Here is a 13,826-nt window from a genome sequence, read left to right as displayed (position 1 = left end):
GGTGCGAGCCATTGTGCAAGCATTTGAGCCTACCACTTATGCAGCAACATGGTGGCGGATGCTCTCAGTAGGAAGACAGCTCACTCAACGGCCTTAGTCACTACACAGGCCAAACTATGTAAGGATTTTGAACGAGCCGAGTTCGCAATAACAGTGGGAGAAGTCGCCTCGCAGCTAGCACAGTTAACAGTACAACCAACATTGAGGCAAAGAATTATAGATGCACAAGGAGATTCATACCTTGTGCGGATCTCTGTCAGGTGGAGTTAAGACAAGACGGTGAATTTTCGTGTCTTTGGATCATGGTCTTCTTTATCAGGGACGTTTATGCAAACCTGCAGACAGTGTTCTTAAGAGCGAATTATTGGCAAAAGCTCACAGTTCCACATTCTCGATACATCTTAGTAGTACGAAGATGTATCAAGACTTGAAACAGTATTATTGGTGGTTCGATATGAAAAAAGAGAGAGTTGATTGTGTCAATAAATATCTAGTCTGTCAGCAGGTGAAGGCCCCGAGACAGAAGTCAACAGATTTTTTACTGTTGGGCTATATGTCCTAAAACTCGTCGTTTGTAAAATTAAATATATTCTATTTTCAATAAAGATGTTATTGAGATTTATTCAATAAAAATGTTATTATTTGAACTTTATGTAGAGACATAAAAGAGGATCAGGTTGGGTTATATAGCCAAAACGGTCTATAAATATAAGCATAAGGTTGAGTACCTTATCCTAGAAAAACTATAGATGTGGCCTACTTTGTATTTGATACAAACAATGTGATCCCGAAATCGTTTATGCGGAGACATACAAGTGGAGGCATCCTATGCAAAAGATGTTTGCATAAGACCGGACCAAAAAAAAAGTCACTCTTACTTTATAACATTGTTTTACTGTATAAGACTGATTATTTCAAAGCGATGGCCTAGGTAACTTAACTTTAATCCTGAACTAACTATGAACTCCTGTTTATTCGGGATTGTTCTTATATTTGCATGGGTGAGGGTGGCCCACCAGCGCCGGCTCAATAAGGCCCTCATTCCAAGGATAAGACCGAGTAAATAGCTAGGGACATAGGGTGCAAGACGGAATTCACTCCTACCCGCTTTTAGGGATAGTAGAGAGGTTGTTCCCTTAAGTGCTGTCTTTGGGTCTTGAACAAGGGGCCCCACTCTCTCATTAGCTCGAGAGGGACTCGATTTGATGATTGGATCACAAACCAATTGTTCATTAGAGGATCAGTGAGACTTAAGGAACAAGATATAGTCTCAAAGGTAAAACAGTTTTTGACCCAGTCGTTATTACGAACAACCTATGAAGGGTTGACTTACTGATTATGGTTACATCGGATGGACAGAAATATATCTACAGTGAGGAAAGTGCAGCTACGGGCTTTAGTGGAATGACCCAGTAGTTAACAAATATTGATTAATTCGGTTTAAAGAGTTTAGCCAATTAATCTCGGATCGTTGGAGCTCATGATCTGTAGGCCCATTAGGTCCCCTACTAGCTCACAAGCGGATTAAACCTTAGAATAGCGGGATGAGTAAATTTGAAACGTTCAAATTCGAATTAAAGGAATCAGTAGTTAAACGTTTAATTATTGAACTAAACGAAATTGGAGAATTGGAAAAATATTTAAATATGATTTAAATATTAAATATATGAATAAGGATTCAGGTTCATGGAATTAGTGTAATTAATTTTATTTAAAATTAATTATAAAATTAGTTTTATTTAAAATTAATAGTTTTTATCTAATATTAATTATTGAATTAATATTATTATTATTTTTTTGGAATTTTAATATTGAAATTTGATTTCAAATTTAAATTGAATTTTGCTTAAAATTCAATTAAAAAATTGGAAATTCTCTTTAGTGGGTTTTCCCACTTAAGACACCACCATATTCCACTCAAATAGTTTGAGATTTGGTGTCAATTTCTCATAAAAATTTAGTTGCATGTTGAGTTTGAACAAAATGAATTTCATTTTTGGTGGAAGATTTTCAGGCAATTGAGAATTGGTGAGAGAATGGTTCTCTGTAACCATTGAGACACCAAAATCTGATTGTTCCTCCATTTTTCTTCTAAATTCAACCTCATTTTGGATTCCATCATCCAACCTAAGGTCCTAGAGAATAGTAGGGAAGATCAAGTAGTGGTCTACAAGGTGTTGGAGAGAAGATTCGAGTTGGAATTAAAGTAATTGAAGAATTCTTCAAAGGTAAATTTCTAAAACCCTATTTCTTTATTATGACCATGCTTGCTAGATTGCTAAAATTGATAGAATTAGAGTGCTTAAGATCCAAATTGTTTCCACTTGTAGATTTTCAACACCAAATTACAGCCTTTGAATGTACCGGAATGGAAGTGGGAGAGTGTTTCCATGGATTTCATTGTAAGTTTACCAAGAACAGCAAAGGGTTATACAGTAATTTAGGTGTCAGTAGACAATCTCACTAAGGTGGCACATTTCATTCTGGGGAAGCCCATGTATCCGGTGAATAAATGGGTGCAACTGTATATGAAAGAGGTGGTGAGGTTGCATGGGGTGCCAGTATCAATTGTGTCCGACAGAAACACTCGCTTTACCTCCAGCTTTTGGAAGAGCCTCCAGGCAACGTTGAGGACTCGGTAGAATTTCAGTACAGCCTTCCACCCTCAGATTGACAGGCAAACGGAGTGCCTAAACCAAATCTTGGAAGATATGTTGCGCGTCTGTGCATTGGAGTTTTCAGGAAGTTAGGATACTCATCTGCATTTGGTAAAGTTTGCATATAATAATAGCTATCATGCTACTATTGGCATGTTGTCATGTGAAACCCTGTATGGAAAGGGTTGCAGGTCTCTCGTTTCCTAGGTGAGGTTGGTGAGCGAAAATTGATGGAAACTGAGTTGGTGCAAATGACCAACGAAGCCATGCAGAAGATTAGGGCCCAAATGCTAACAACGCAGAGCAGACAGAAGAGTCACATCGATGTTAGGCGTAGAGATCTTGAGTTCGAGCAAGGGATCAAGTGTTTTTTAAGATAGCACCTATGAAAGGTGTCCTGAGATTTGGAAGGAAGCAAAAGCTCAATCTGCGTTTTGTAAAACTATTCGAGGTCTTGGAGCAAATTGGCCCTGTGGTCTATCGATTGGCACTTCCACCGTCCTGCTCTCCAGTACACAATGTTTTCCATGTCTCAATGTTGAGGAAGTACATAACGAATCCATCTCATGTAGTAGACTTTGAGCCCTTGCAATTGAACAAGAACTTAAGTTACGAGGAAAAGCTTATACAGATTATTGCAAAGGAAGTGAAGGTTTTAAGCAACATGGAAGGGGCACTAGTTAAGGTTCTATGGCAGAACCATCAGTTCGAGGAAGCAACACAAGAAAGAAAGGAGGAAATGAGAGCCCAGTACCCAGAACTTTTTCAAGACTATAACTTTCAAGGACGAAAGTTTCTTAAGGGGGTAGATTGTAACAAGTCAAATTCAAGGAAATTGCATGTATTTATCTTGATTATTTAGTTTTGGACTTCGAATTTTAGAGACTTGAGTTTGTTTGTTTCCGTTAAATCGATTTAAATTATTCTCAGTCAAGATATGGAATTAATTCAATTATTGGGAGTAGGATTTAATTTTGGTTTTGGAATTTTAATTATTAGGTAGAAATGAGATTAAATAACTTAAATTTTCTTTGGTTGTTGGAGAAAAGAGATATTTTTATTTTTGGTCGAGGAAAAGGGGAGAAATTAGGGTTTAAGAGTTTATTTATTTAAATGGGAACCTCCTCGATTTGCGTGCAATTAAAGAAAAAGGAAAAATTAAAAGGAAATTCTTCTTCTTCCTTCTTCGTGAGCAACGTGCGTCACCCCCCCCCCCCCGAGTTCGCACACGCTTGCCAACTGAAAGCCTTAAACGTCGCTACCAATCCGAGTCGTGCACGCTCACCAACCAGAAGCCCTTAGACGCGAGCCGCGCACACCGTCACCGATCCAGCTACGACTGAAGCTCTGTCAGCCGTTCACCGCGTAGCTCCGCTATCGTCGTCACTATTGTCGGCATCCATGGACATTTTCGTCCAGATAGCTTCGGGTCTTCTCGTGTGGCCCTCTATTTGCGCATTATTGGGTAAGAATTTGGTTGTTTTTGGTTAGTTTCTTGGGTTTCTTGAAAGATCTTGGCTATTTAGTGTGATTTTGGTCTGACAATTGGTTCAATCTTGAATTTAGGAGGTTGAAGTTGAGTTTCTGAGGCATTTTAACGGCTGCCCAATTCTTCATTGGTTTAATTTTGGCAAGTTTTGGGATAAGTTATATGGGGATTGTTGGTATAAATTGTGTAGGTTTTGGGGATTGACCCCACAAATTGAACTGTGTGTTTATGGTTGGTGTTAGGGACTTTGATTCAAGCCTTTGCTAATTTAAGAGGAAGGTTCACCTGCTTGATTGCTATTTTGCTTAGGCCTAAATCTGAGGTAAGCGCTTCACTATCGGTTCGCCCTCGAACCCATATTGTTGTTAAGTATGAGATTGTATTGTAAGCATGATTCTGTGTGTTGGTTTGCACTGTTATGAGTTACTATGTGACTAACTGTGTTTGACGGTTGAAGGGGGTTTATGGAGGCTTATGCTTATGCCATGAAAATTGTGTTGTATGTGAATGTTGTAGTATCTGAACGATGTATGTATTTTGAGATTGTTTGACACCTTTCAAGCATGATTAAAGATTATGAGTGTGCTTATGACTATGCTTGACTGATAGTAACTCTTAGTATTCCTATTGGGTCATGCACATCGTATGTGGTGAGCCTTCAAGTTCACGCCTTATGCCTATGATTGTGTCCTTCCAAGGTCACTACTTATTAAAACGTGCCTTCGGGTTTTCTCCTTATGTTTATGCCTCTGCCTATGCCTACGATGCGAAATGTGCACTTGAATCCTGATATGAATGCTAATAGCTCACCTAGTGAGCCCTGTAGCGGGTCGCTTACTGGTATATTTATATACTCATTCTTTTCTCTTCATGTTTTTCAAATAAAGGTAAAGATAGACCGGCGAATGACAAGATGGATCCGTGACTCAGTCATTGGGACATGACGATGCTTCCGCACTTATGTTTTATTTTATTTTATTTTTGGCATGATTTAGGTTAGGTGTCTGCATTTAAAATTTTTGGTATTTCATTTATTCGTTATCCCATTTATTGATTTATTTAATTTGTTCCAAATCCGAGTCAGTGGTGCCCCAAACAGTTTTATGATATTATTAAATTTTAAATAAAAGTCTTATTCCTTTGTTTAAAAATTTCTTTTTTGAAATATACATTGCCAAGCTTATGCATGCATGTAGTAGTTATCCTGGTAGCATGGTAGAAAGTCGGATCGTTACAATAAAATTAGTCCCTATTGTTGGATTATTGTTAACTTTCTCTATTAGTCTTCCCTTTGTAATAGAGAACTAAATCTTACTAACAATAATGCATCTTTATATAATTAAAAAAACCTCCAACTCTCATAAGCACATATATTGCATCTTTTTCTTGAATGAAATTATTGTTATTATTTTACCAAGTTTAATCAAACACCAACTCTAACTAATATGAACTATTTATTGTTTCTTATCATATATGTTAAGAGTAGACTTAAAAGAGTAATAAAGTAGAAACCACGGTTAATACTCCATAGTTTGTGGACTTAAAGAGCAATAAAGAGGATGTAAGCATTGAAAGTTCTCCATTTTCCTCTTTCTTTCGGTCAAACAAAAAAGAAGCAATCATCTGGAACATTTTGAGAGCAATTCAAATGTTTGAAGGAGTCCTGTACACGTCTCCCGCTAACTAATTCACATCCGGCAGACATTCAACATCCTTTGTCTTCTAGTTTGAATTTCAGCCAATCAGTGGTTAAAGCTTTGAAATCAAATACTTCTTTTGTTAAAGGAGTTTATAGCCATCCATCTCCTAAAGATAATCTTTCTAGTTACATTCTTGATGAAGATTCAGATGTTAGTGTAAGCATTGAGGATATTATGGATTCTATAGCATAAGATGCTTTAGTTGAGGAAACTCAAGAGGTTAATGAAAAGAGACTAATGCTCAATGTACAAGAGATACGACAAAAAAAGGACTAAAACTTAGGTGCACTCAGGCATCTTTACTAGGTTGACACACCCCCTTAGTAGCATCATCTCCAAGAACAAAAGAATGTGGACTTGATCAGTTTAATTCAGTACAATACAACCCAGAAAAATAAGATCTTAAACAAGTCGTGAAACTAATACAAGAAACTTAACACAACTACATAGGGTATTCCCAAATACAATACTTAAAGAGGAAGCTACTGTCTTCTAAGAAAGGAGCAACCAGCTTTGATTCCTAGAGCAACCGAGACAGCAACATTAGAACTCCGAGGAGAGGAAGCCACGCCCGTTCAAGCTAATTTCTTGGCTGGAATAGTCCACAAAAGCCTTGGAGAGTAAGCTCCACATGGATGCATTCAAACGAGCTGTCTCAAATCTGGAAAACCAAGGAGTTTCCTTGTCATGGAGAACTCTTTGGTTTCTTTCAAACCATAAATCTACCAGCACTGCCTTTACTGCATTATTCCACAGGATTTGCTGTTTTCTCTTCCGTTTTGGTCCTACCAAAATTTGCAAGACGCTGTCTCTGAAAATTTTCCCAAAAACCCAGCTAATATTGAACAATTTGAGTAACGAAAACCAGCAATTTTGGGCATAGCAGCAGTCAAAAAGAAGGTGCTGAAGGTCTTCCCAATTTCCTTTACACAATGCACATCTATTCGGAAATAAATAATGAGAGACAGCTTCTTTTGCAAAACATTTGAACAGTTAAGAGATCCAAATAACATTATCCACGTGACAATGTTGACTCACCGAGGGCTTTTAGATTTCCATAACACCTTTCTTAAAGTTGATCGATTGGAGAAGCTATGGAAAGATGGGTGACTAGTGATTTGACGGTGAAAGTACCATTTGCTTCCAAGGACCATGATCGTTTATCAATGCAATCCTTCACTTTTTTTGTGGCTACAATGCTTTACAAGCCTTGAAATTCTAAAATCTCATCTTTCAAGAGCTTTCTAAAAGAGATGGACCAAGAGGAAATTGTATTATCCCAATGGTCCAAGACCGAACCATTGGGGTTGTGTGCTATTTGAAATATAAGCTTGGGAATATGGTTTTTCAACAGGAGTCCTCATTCATAAAGCGCCAGTGCCATTTGGCTAGAAGGGCCAGATTACTTTCTTTTAAGCCTCTCAAACCAGGCCCTCCATCCTTTTGGGCTTTAGAAACCAACTCCCATTTAGCTAAGTGATTAATCTTTCCTCCTTTATGACCTTCCCAGAAGAAATTCATCATCATTTTCTCCATTTTAGATAGCACCTTTCCTGACACCAAAAATGAAGACATATAGTAAATAGAAAGATTTGAAAGTACTGACTTATAAAGGGTTGCTCTTCCTCCCTGAGAAAGGTCGTATCTTCTCCATTTGTCCAACTTGCCTTGTATTTTATCAATAATCGGCTGCCAAAAATTCATCTCTTTGGGTACCCTCTCAAGGGTAGGCCAAGGTACATCTTTACAATTTAACCTAGCAACCATTGAAAACAGCTTGTCATTTTCAACATTTATGCCACAAAGGGTTGATTTCTCCCAATTGATTTTTTGGCCAGAGCACCATTCAAAAAGATCCAGAGTTTTTCAAAGAGTATCTAATATTTCATCTATCTTGGAAGTAGAGTTTTTCAAAGAGTATCTAATATTTCATCTATCTTGGAAGTGGCAGTTTAGAAGTTGGTTTGATTTATGGTTTGATTCTCGCACTTCCAGCCTCATTAAACTTCTTTCCTCGTCTACCCATTGGACTTTCGGTCGGCTTTGGCTTTATAATTATGTGCTCTCTTGTTTTTATTTCCTTTTTGGAGCTCGTTTGTTAGGTTTATTTGTGTGCTTTTTGTTGTCTTCTCCTTTTTGTATCTCATTAGTATTTATTCTCATTTTGTTTTTTTGCATTTTCTCTTTCCTCTTGAAGGTTATTGTTTTCTTGAACATTAGTCTCTTTTTCTTTTATCATTGAAAAGTTATGTTTCCTTCTCAAAAAAAAAAAAAAGAATTATATATGTTAAAAGTCAACCAAGAAACATATGATCAACAATACATCTAAAAATAATAATAAAATAATTGCACGAACCTGATATTTTTTAGTTTTCATTTTATTCTCATGTTCCCGTCTCAAATGAGAACTCTCGTTTTGTGGGTTATGGTTTAATCCTGCAATCCAAAGAAGAAAACAAAAGAATAGTTCATTGAGGATTGCTTTAAGTCTTTAACTATAAAGAGGGGTATATATGTAGTCAAAATTATGGAATAGATTACAGAGAAAACACTCAACATTATTAATAGATACAAACATGCATAGAAACCTTAAACTAATATAATCTGTAAAACTCTTAGGTTTGAGAAAGAATCAGAATGCTCTATTCATTCACCAAAGATATGAATATATACTAGTGTACAAAGCATAGAAAACGAAAATATCATAAAATATTTACAAGAATGGAAAACCCTAACTATAGAATTATAACACTCCCCCTCAAGTTGGAGCATATATGTTAATCATGCCCAACTTGTTACATAGATAATCTATACGTCTACCATCCAATGCTTTCGTGATGATATCTCTTAATTGTTCTCCAGTCTTCACATATCCTGTAGATATCAACCCTTGTTGAATTTTCTCACGTACAAAAAGGCAATCAACTTCAATATGTTTAGTTCTTTCATGAAATACTAAATTAGACGCAATATGAAGTGCTACTTGATTATCACACCACAACTTTGTCGGTATGGTGATTTCAAATCCCAACTCAACAAGATCATATATCCAAATCAATTCACATACAGATTGTGCCATTGCTCTATATTCTAAATCAACACTTGAACGTGACACCACATTTTGCTTCTTACTCTTCCAAGAAATCAAATTACCACCAACAAAAACACAATACCCTGAGGTTGATCTTCTGTCTTCTTTAGATCCTGCCCAATCAGCGTCTGAGAAACATTCAATATTAGTATGACCATAATCCTTATATAATAAACTACGTCCGGGAGCAGCCTTCAAATAACAAAGAATTTGTTCCAATGCAGCCCAATGATCAACTGTAGGGCATGAAATGTACTAACTCACAATACTTACTGAATAGGCTATGTCGGGTCGAGTCATTGTAAGGTAATTAAGTTTTCCCACCAACCTCCTATATCTTTCAGGATCTTTTAGCAATTCTCCATCTTTTGTGAGTTGTAAGTTAGGCATCATTGGGGTACTACATGGCTTGGCCCCCAGCCTTCCTATTTCAGTCAACAAATCAAGTACATATTTTCTCTGTGATAATAGAATTCCTTTCTTGCATCTTATCACCTCAATTCCTAAGAAGTATTTCAATATGCCCAAATCTTTTGTATGGAATTGACTATGAAGAAAGGTCTTTAGAGACTGGATACTTAAAGCATCATCACCAGTAATCACAATATCATTCACATATACGACTAATAAGATGATACCACCCTCAGATCTCTTAAAAAAGGCTGAATGATCTGACATGCTTTTCTGCATTCCAAAGCTTTCAATCACCTGACTAAATTTACCAAACCAAGCTCGTGGGCTCTGCTTTAATCCATAAAAGAATTTACGAAGGCGACACATCGTTCCATTCTCCCTCTGGGTTCTCCATATACACCTCTTCTTGAAGATCACCATTTAGAAATGCATTTTTAATATCAAGCTGATGTAACACCCGAATCCATGGCAAATAAAAGCCTTCCTTCAGCCACACCTCCCAAGAACAGCTTAGCATTGAAAGTTATAAGATGTAGGATCAACGACAACCTTTTCTGTGCTCATTTTCAAGAAGAAACCTTCATCATAGAAGATGTGAAAGCTAAGAAACGCCTCTTCTTGGCAGAATCTCAGCTCCTCTGGTTCTGGGAAAACAATTCTGGACTTTTGAAGCTCCCAACCTCCAGTTTTGTCGTCAATAGTGGTCATGATGCTTTTGGTGTAGTAAAGCTCTCAAAGATTCGAGTCTATTCAAAGTAGTTTTTAAGATGTATAGTTTGGCCAGCGTCTAGAGGACACTTTTACATCCATATTCCATCAAGTACTTCTAACTCCGGTTGGCTTTCTTTTAATAATATGTTAGAAGGAACATGAAACTAAAAAAAGAGATTATCATGCCAAAAAGTCGTTCGAAGGTCCAGATGCAGAAGGGAAAAAGGGAAAACAGAATTCCAACTTCTATCGGAAAACAGAATTCCCACCCTTCCCAGGCTTCAAAAAAACGGAGGTCATCAGAGGTTTGGATTCAAAAAAACAATGACGTCCTCAAGGAAGATTTCAGCAAATTATGGGTAGTAACTCGGTTATTTGAATTCAACAATTGGAATGAAGTCTCAAAGAAAGTAAAGCTTTGGGCCAATTCTAAAGTTTTGATCAATCCTCTCTCAGCAGAATCAGCTTTGATTAAGCTAGGAAAAGGGAATTTGGAAGAATTAGTAGCAAAACAAGGAGAGTGGCAGAGGATAGGACAACTTCATTTGAAATTTGAAAGGTGGAACACTACCTTACATAGTCGTCCAAGGTCAATTAAAGGTTATGGGGATGGATATCCATTAAAAATCTGCCATTAGAATTCTGGTGCAAGCAAATTTTTGAAGCTATCGGCTCATATTTTGGAGGATTAGAAGCAATTGCTTTAAAAACACTAAATTTTCTCAATGCGACTGAAGCTAGAATTCAAGTAAAGAACTTATGTGGATTTTTGCCCGCAACCATTGAAATTTTAGATGAAAACAGGGGAAGTATTTTCTTACACTTTGGTGATATTGAATTTTTGGATCCTCCCGACAAGGTTAAGAAGTTTTTAAATGAAGAAGACCTTTCAAATCCGGTAGATATAGCTCGTATGAATCAAGTTTTGTTTGATGAAGGTCTTTTGAATACAAATAAGTCCGAAAATTGGTCCTTCTTAAAATCAGCAGTCAACAATTCTAATTTTTCTAGAAATCCCCTGTTTTCAAAAGCTTTGATGACGCCAGTAGAGGAAAATATTAATAGCCTTCCGGTTAAGGAAGTTCAGGAGTCTTCTCAGCCAAAAAAATCATTTCAAGAGTCTTTTCAGATGGAAGAAAATGTGGTAATACAGCCGGAAGAGAGGGCTATTGAGATTCAAGTTGAGTCCAATAGTTCCGACTCTTCTACCCTGTTTAAATGTGAACAAAAAGAAAGAGAAGGAAGAGCTGTCATTAAGAAGAGAGAAGGAAGATCAATTAATGGAGAGAGAATCAAAAAATGCATTAAAACTCACCCAGGGAAGTTCAACAGGCGTGCTCTCGATTATTCCACCAACCATTACTCACTTTAATTCCAATAACAACCAGAATATCAGCACCTTTTCAGAAAAATTCCAACAGTCGGAAAAATTAAATAATGGCGTTTTATTTCCAACAAATAGTTAAAAGGTTCTATTGAATGTTGCAGCCTCCTCGTGCCCTAAAACCTTGGACCCTTCTGTGGTTTTTTTAATACCAACAAACAAGGAAGTCCAAGAGTCCTTTTCGGCTCCTTTCCTCCAAGATTAAGTTCTATTATTACCAAAAGAAGATCTCGGTGCCAAAATCTCTTCTTCTACACCTTCTGGTCATCTCCCAAGCAACATAAGCAAGCAAAGGAAAGAGTTGCAGGTTGTTCTTTTGAAACCTTTCAGAAAACATTTCACAAGGAAGAAAACCTCTTTTCGAAATGATTGGACTTCCATGTTAAACACAGATCTTTTGGAGAAGTGTTGTACTAAGGTGCAAATACCCTCTAGTCCAATTAACAGGTCAGTGGCTATTCCCCTCCAATCATTCCCATTCTCTTTTTATGATTTTAAAGTTGGAGACTCAAATGTGTCTTTTTCTCGAGGTGTATCTGAACCCTTTCAAGCATCTATCAAAAATTATGCTTCTGATGAGGATTCCTTGCTGAGTATAAGCAGTGATGAGGAAGATATTCTAGCACCTAATCCCTTCCAAGAAGAGGTTTATTTCGGACAGGATCATCAACACAATCTGTCCTGCCTTTTTCAATAAGAAGAGGATCACAAATTGACCAGCAGCTTCCCTCCTTCCATTAAGGCCATCGACAAAGAATACATCCCAGCAACTTGACCTCAATTGTGGAAGATTGTAACTTGATCTTAGGTTAATTCCAAGATTCCATCATGAAAATTTTGTCATGAAAAATAAGAGGCATGGGCGATGCCTCAAAAAGACTGGCAGTAAAACGAATTATCAAGAAAACCAATCCGGATCTGGTCCTAATTCAAGAAACCAAGAAGGAATTTTTTGATATCAGAATCATAAAGGAGCTTTGGAGCTCCAAAGACATAGGATGGGAGTTAGTGGAAGCACAAGGCAGATCAGGGAGTTTATTATCTATGTGGGGTGAAAGCAAAGTCTCAGTCATAGAAGTTCTCAAAGGAGGATACTCCTATCTATAAAATGTACAACAATTTGTAAGAAAATTTGTTGGGTTTCGAACGTTTATGGTCCCACCGATTACAAAGAAAGAAAGCACATATGGCCAGAATTATACTCACTCTCAGGTTATTGCAGTGAATCATGGTGTATAGGAGGAGATTTCAACATGACAAGAAGGGTTCAAGAAAGGTTTCCATCAGAGAGACCAACAAAAGGTATGAAAAAGTTCAACAATTTCATTAATTCAGCAAAACTTATGGAAATTCCCCTTAGTAATGGACAATTTACTTGGTCAAGAGAAGGCTCCACAGCTTCTTACTCACTACTAGATAGATTCTTGACCTCCAACAATTGGGTTGATCTCTTTGCAAATACTAGAGTATCAAGAATGCCAAGGTTATGTTCAGACCATTTCCCAATTATCCTTGAAGCAGGAGCATTTGAATGGGGTCCAGCCCCTTTTAGATTTTGTAACAGCTGGTTATCATTAGTAGAAAGCTGTAAAATCATTAAAGACTCATTAATTTTGGAAGATCAGCAAGGTTGGGCCGGTTTTGTAATCTCCAACAAGCTAAGGAAAGTGAAATCAACTCTCAAATCTTGGCATTCAGATTATGATTCAGCAAGGAAATCAAAAGAGGAAAAGTTATTTGGAGAGAGAGATAAGCTTGATCAGCAAATTGAATTTCATGGTCTACAGGAAATAGAAAGGAGTTTGAGATCTTTTTTGATAATCGAGTTATTTTCCCTTTATAGAATTAAAGAAATAAACCCAAGGCAAAAGAGTAAGCTCAATTGGCTAAGCTTAGGGGATGAAAATACTAAATTTTTCCACAGATTCTTGGATGCAAAGAAAAGAAGGAACCTAATCTCAGAGCTTATTAACAACCAAGGGGTAGCAACAAATTCTTTCAACGATATTGAAGGCCTAATTTTAGACTTCTATTCCACATTATATACCAAGTCTCTAGGTCAAAGAACAATACCTCTCAACATTCAATGGTCTAAAGTCTCAATTTCAGAAAACTCAAAGCTGACAGCTAGATTCACCACTGTAGAAATCAGATCTTCTTTAACATTGTTGGGTAAAAATACACCCCTGGTCCGGATGGTTTTACAACTGAATTTCTACTTAAATTCTAGGATTTTTTCAAGGATAAATTCCTAGAGCTCTTCGAAGATTTCTATGGCAATGGGAAGTTGAATTCATGCGCAAAGGAAACTTCATCAGCCTTATTCAAAAGAAAAAGGATGTTTTCTGAGTAAAAGACTTCAGACCGATAAGTCTAACTA

General features: G+C 37.0%; 1 protein-coding gene across 7 annotated transcripts in view; it reads right to left on the bottom strand.

Moving 5' to 3' along the window:
• LOC120070220 (RNA helicase family protein) overlaps positions 1-13,826 on the bottom strand; it is a 97,882-nt gene that overhangs the window by 47,554 nt on the left and 36,502 nt on the right. For all 7 annotated transcript variants that reach the window (XR_016531159.1, XR_016531171.1, XR_016531172.1 and 4 more), the window contains one exon: positions 8,203-8,282. Coding sequence is in view for 4 of the 7 variants with exons in the window: in XM_039022092.2 (XP_038878020.1) it covers positions 8,203-8,282 (80 nt within the window). In the remaining 3 variants the exon portion in view is untranslated. The remainder of the gene's footprint in view (positions 1-8,202; positions 8,283-13,826) is intronic.

Source organism: Benincasa hispida, chromosome 1, assembly GCF_027475165.1.
Source record: "Benincasa hispida cultivar pf3 chromosome 1, pf3_genome.v1.1, whole genome shotgun sequence".
Classification (NCBI taxonomy): Eukaryota; Viridiplantae; Streptophyta; class Magnoliopsida; order Cucurbitales; family Cucurbitaceae; genus Benincasa; species Benincasa hispida.
The sequence above is the reverse complement of the archived record's forward strand: the minus strand, read 5'-3'. Positions and strand labels throughout refer to the sequence as shown.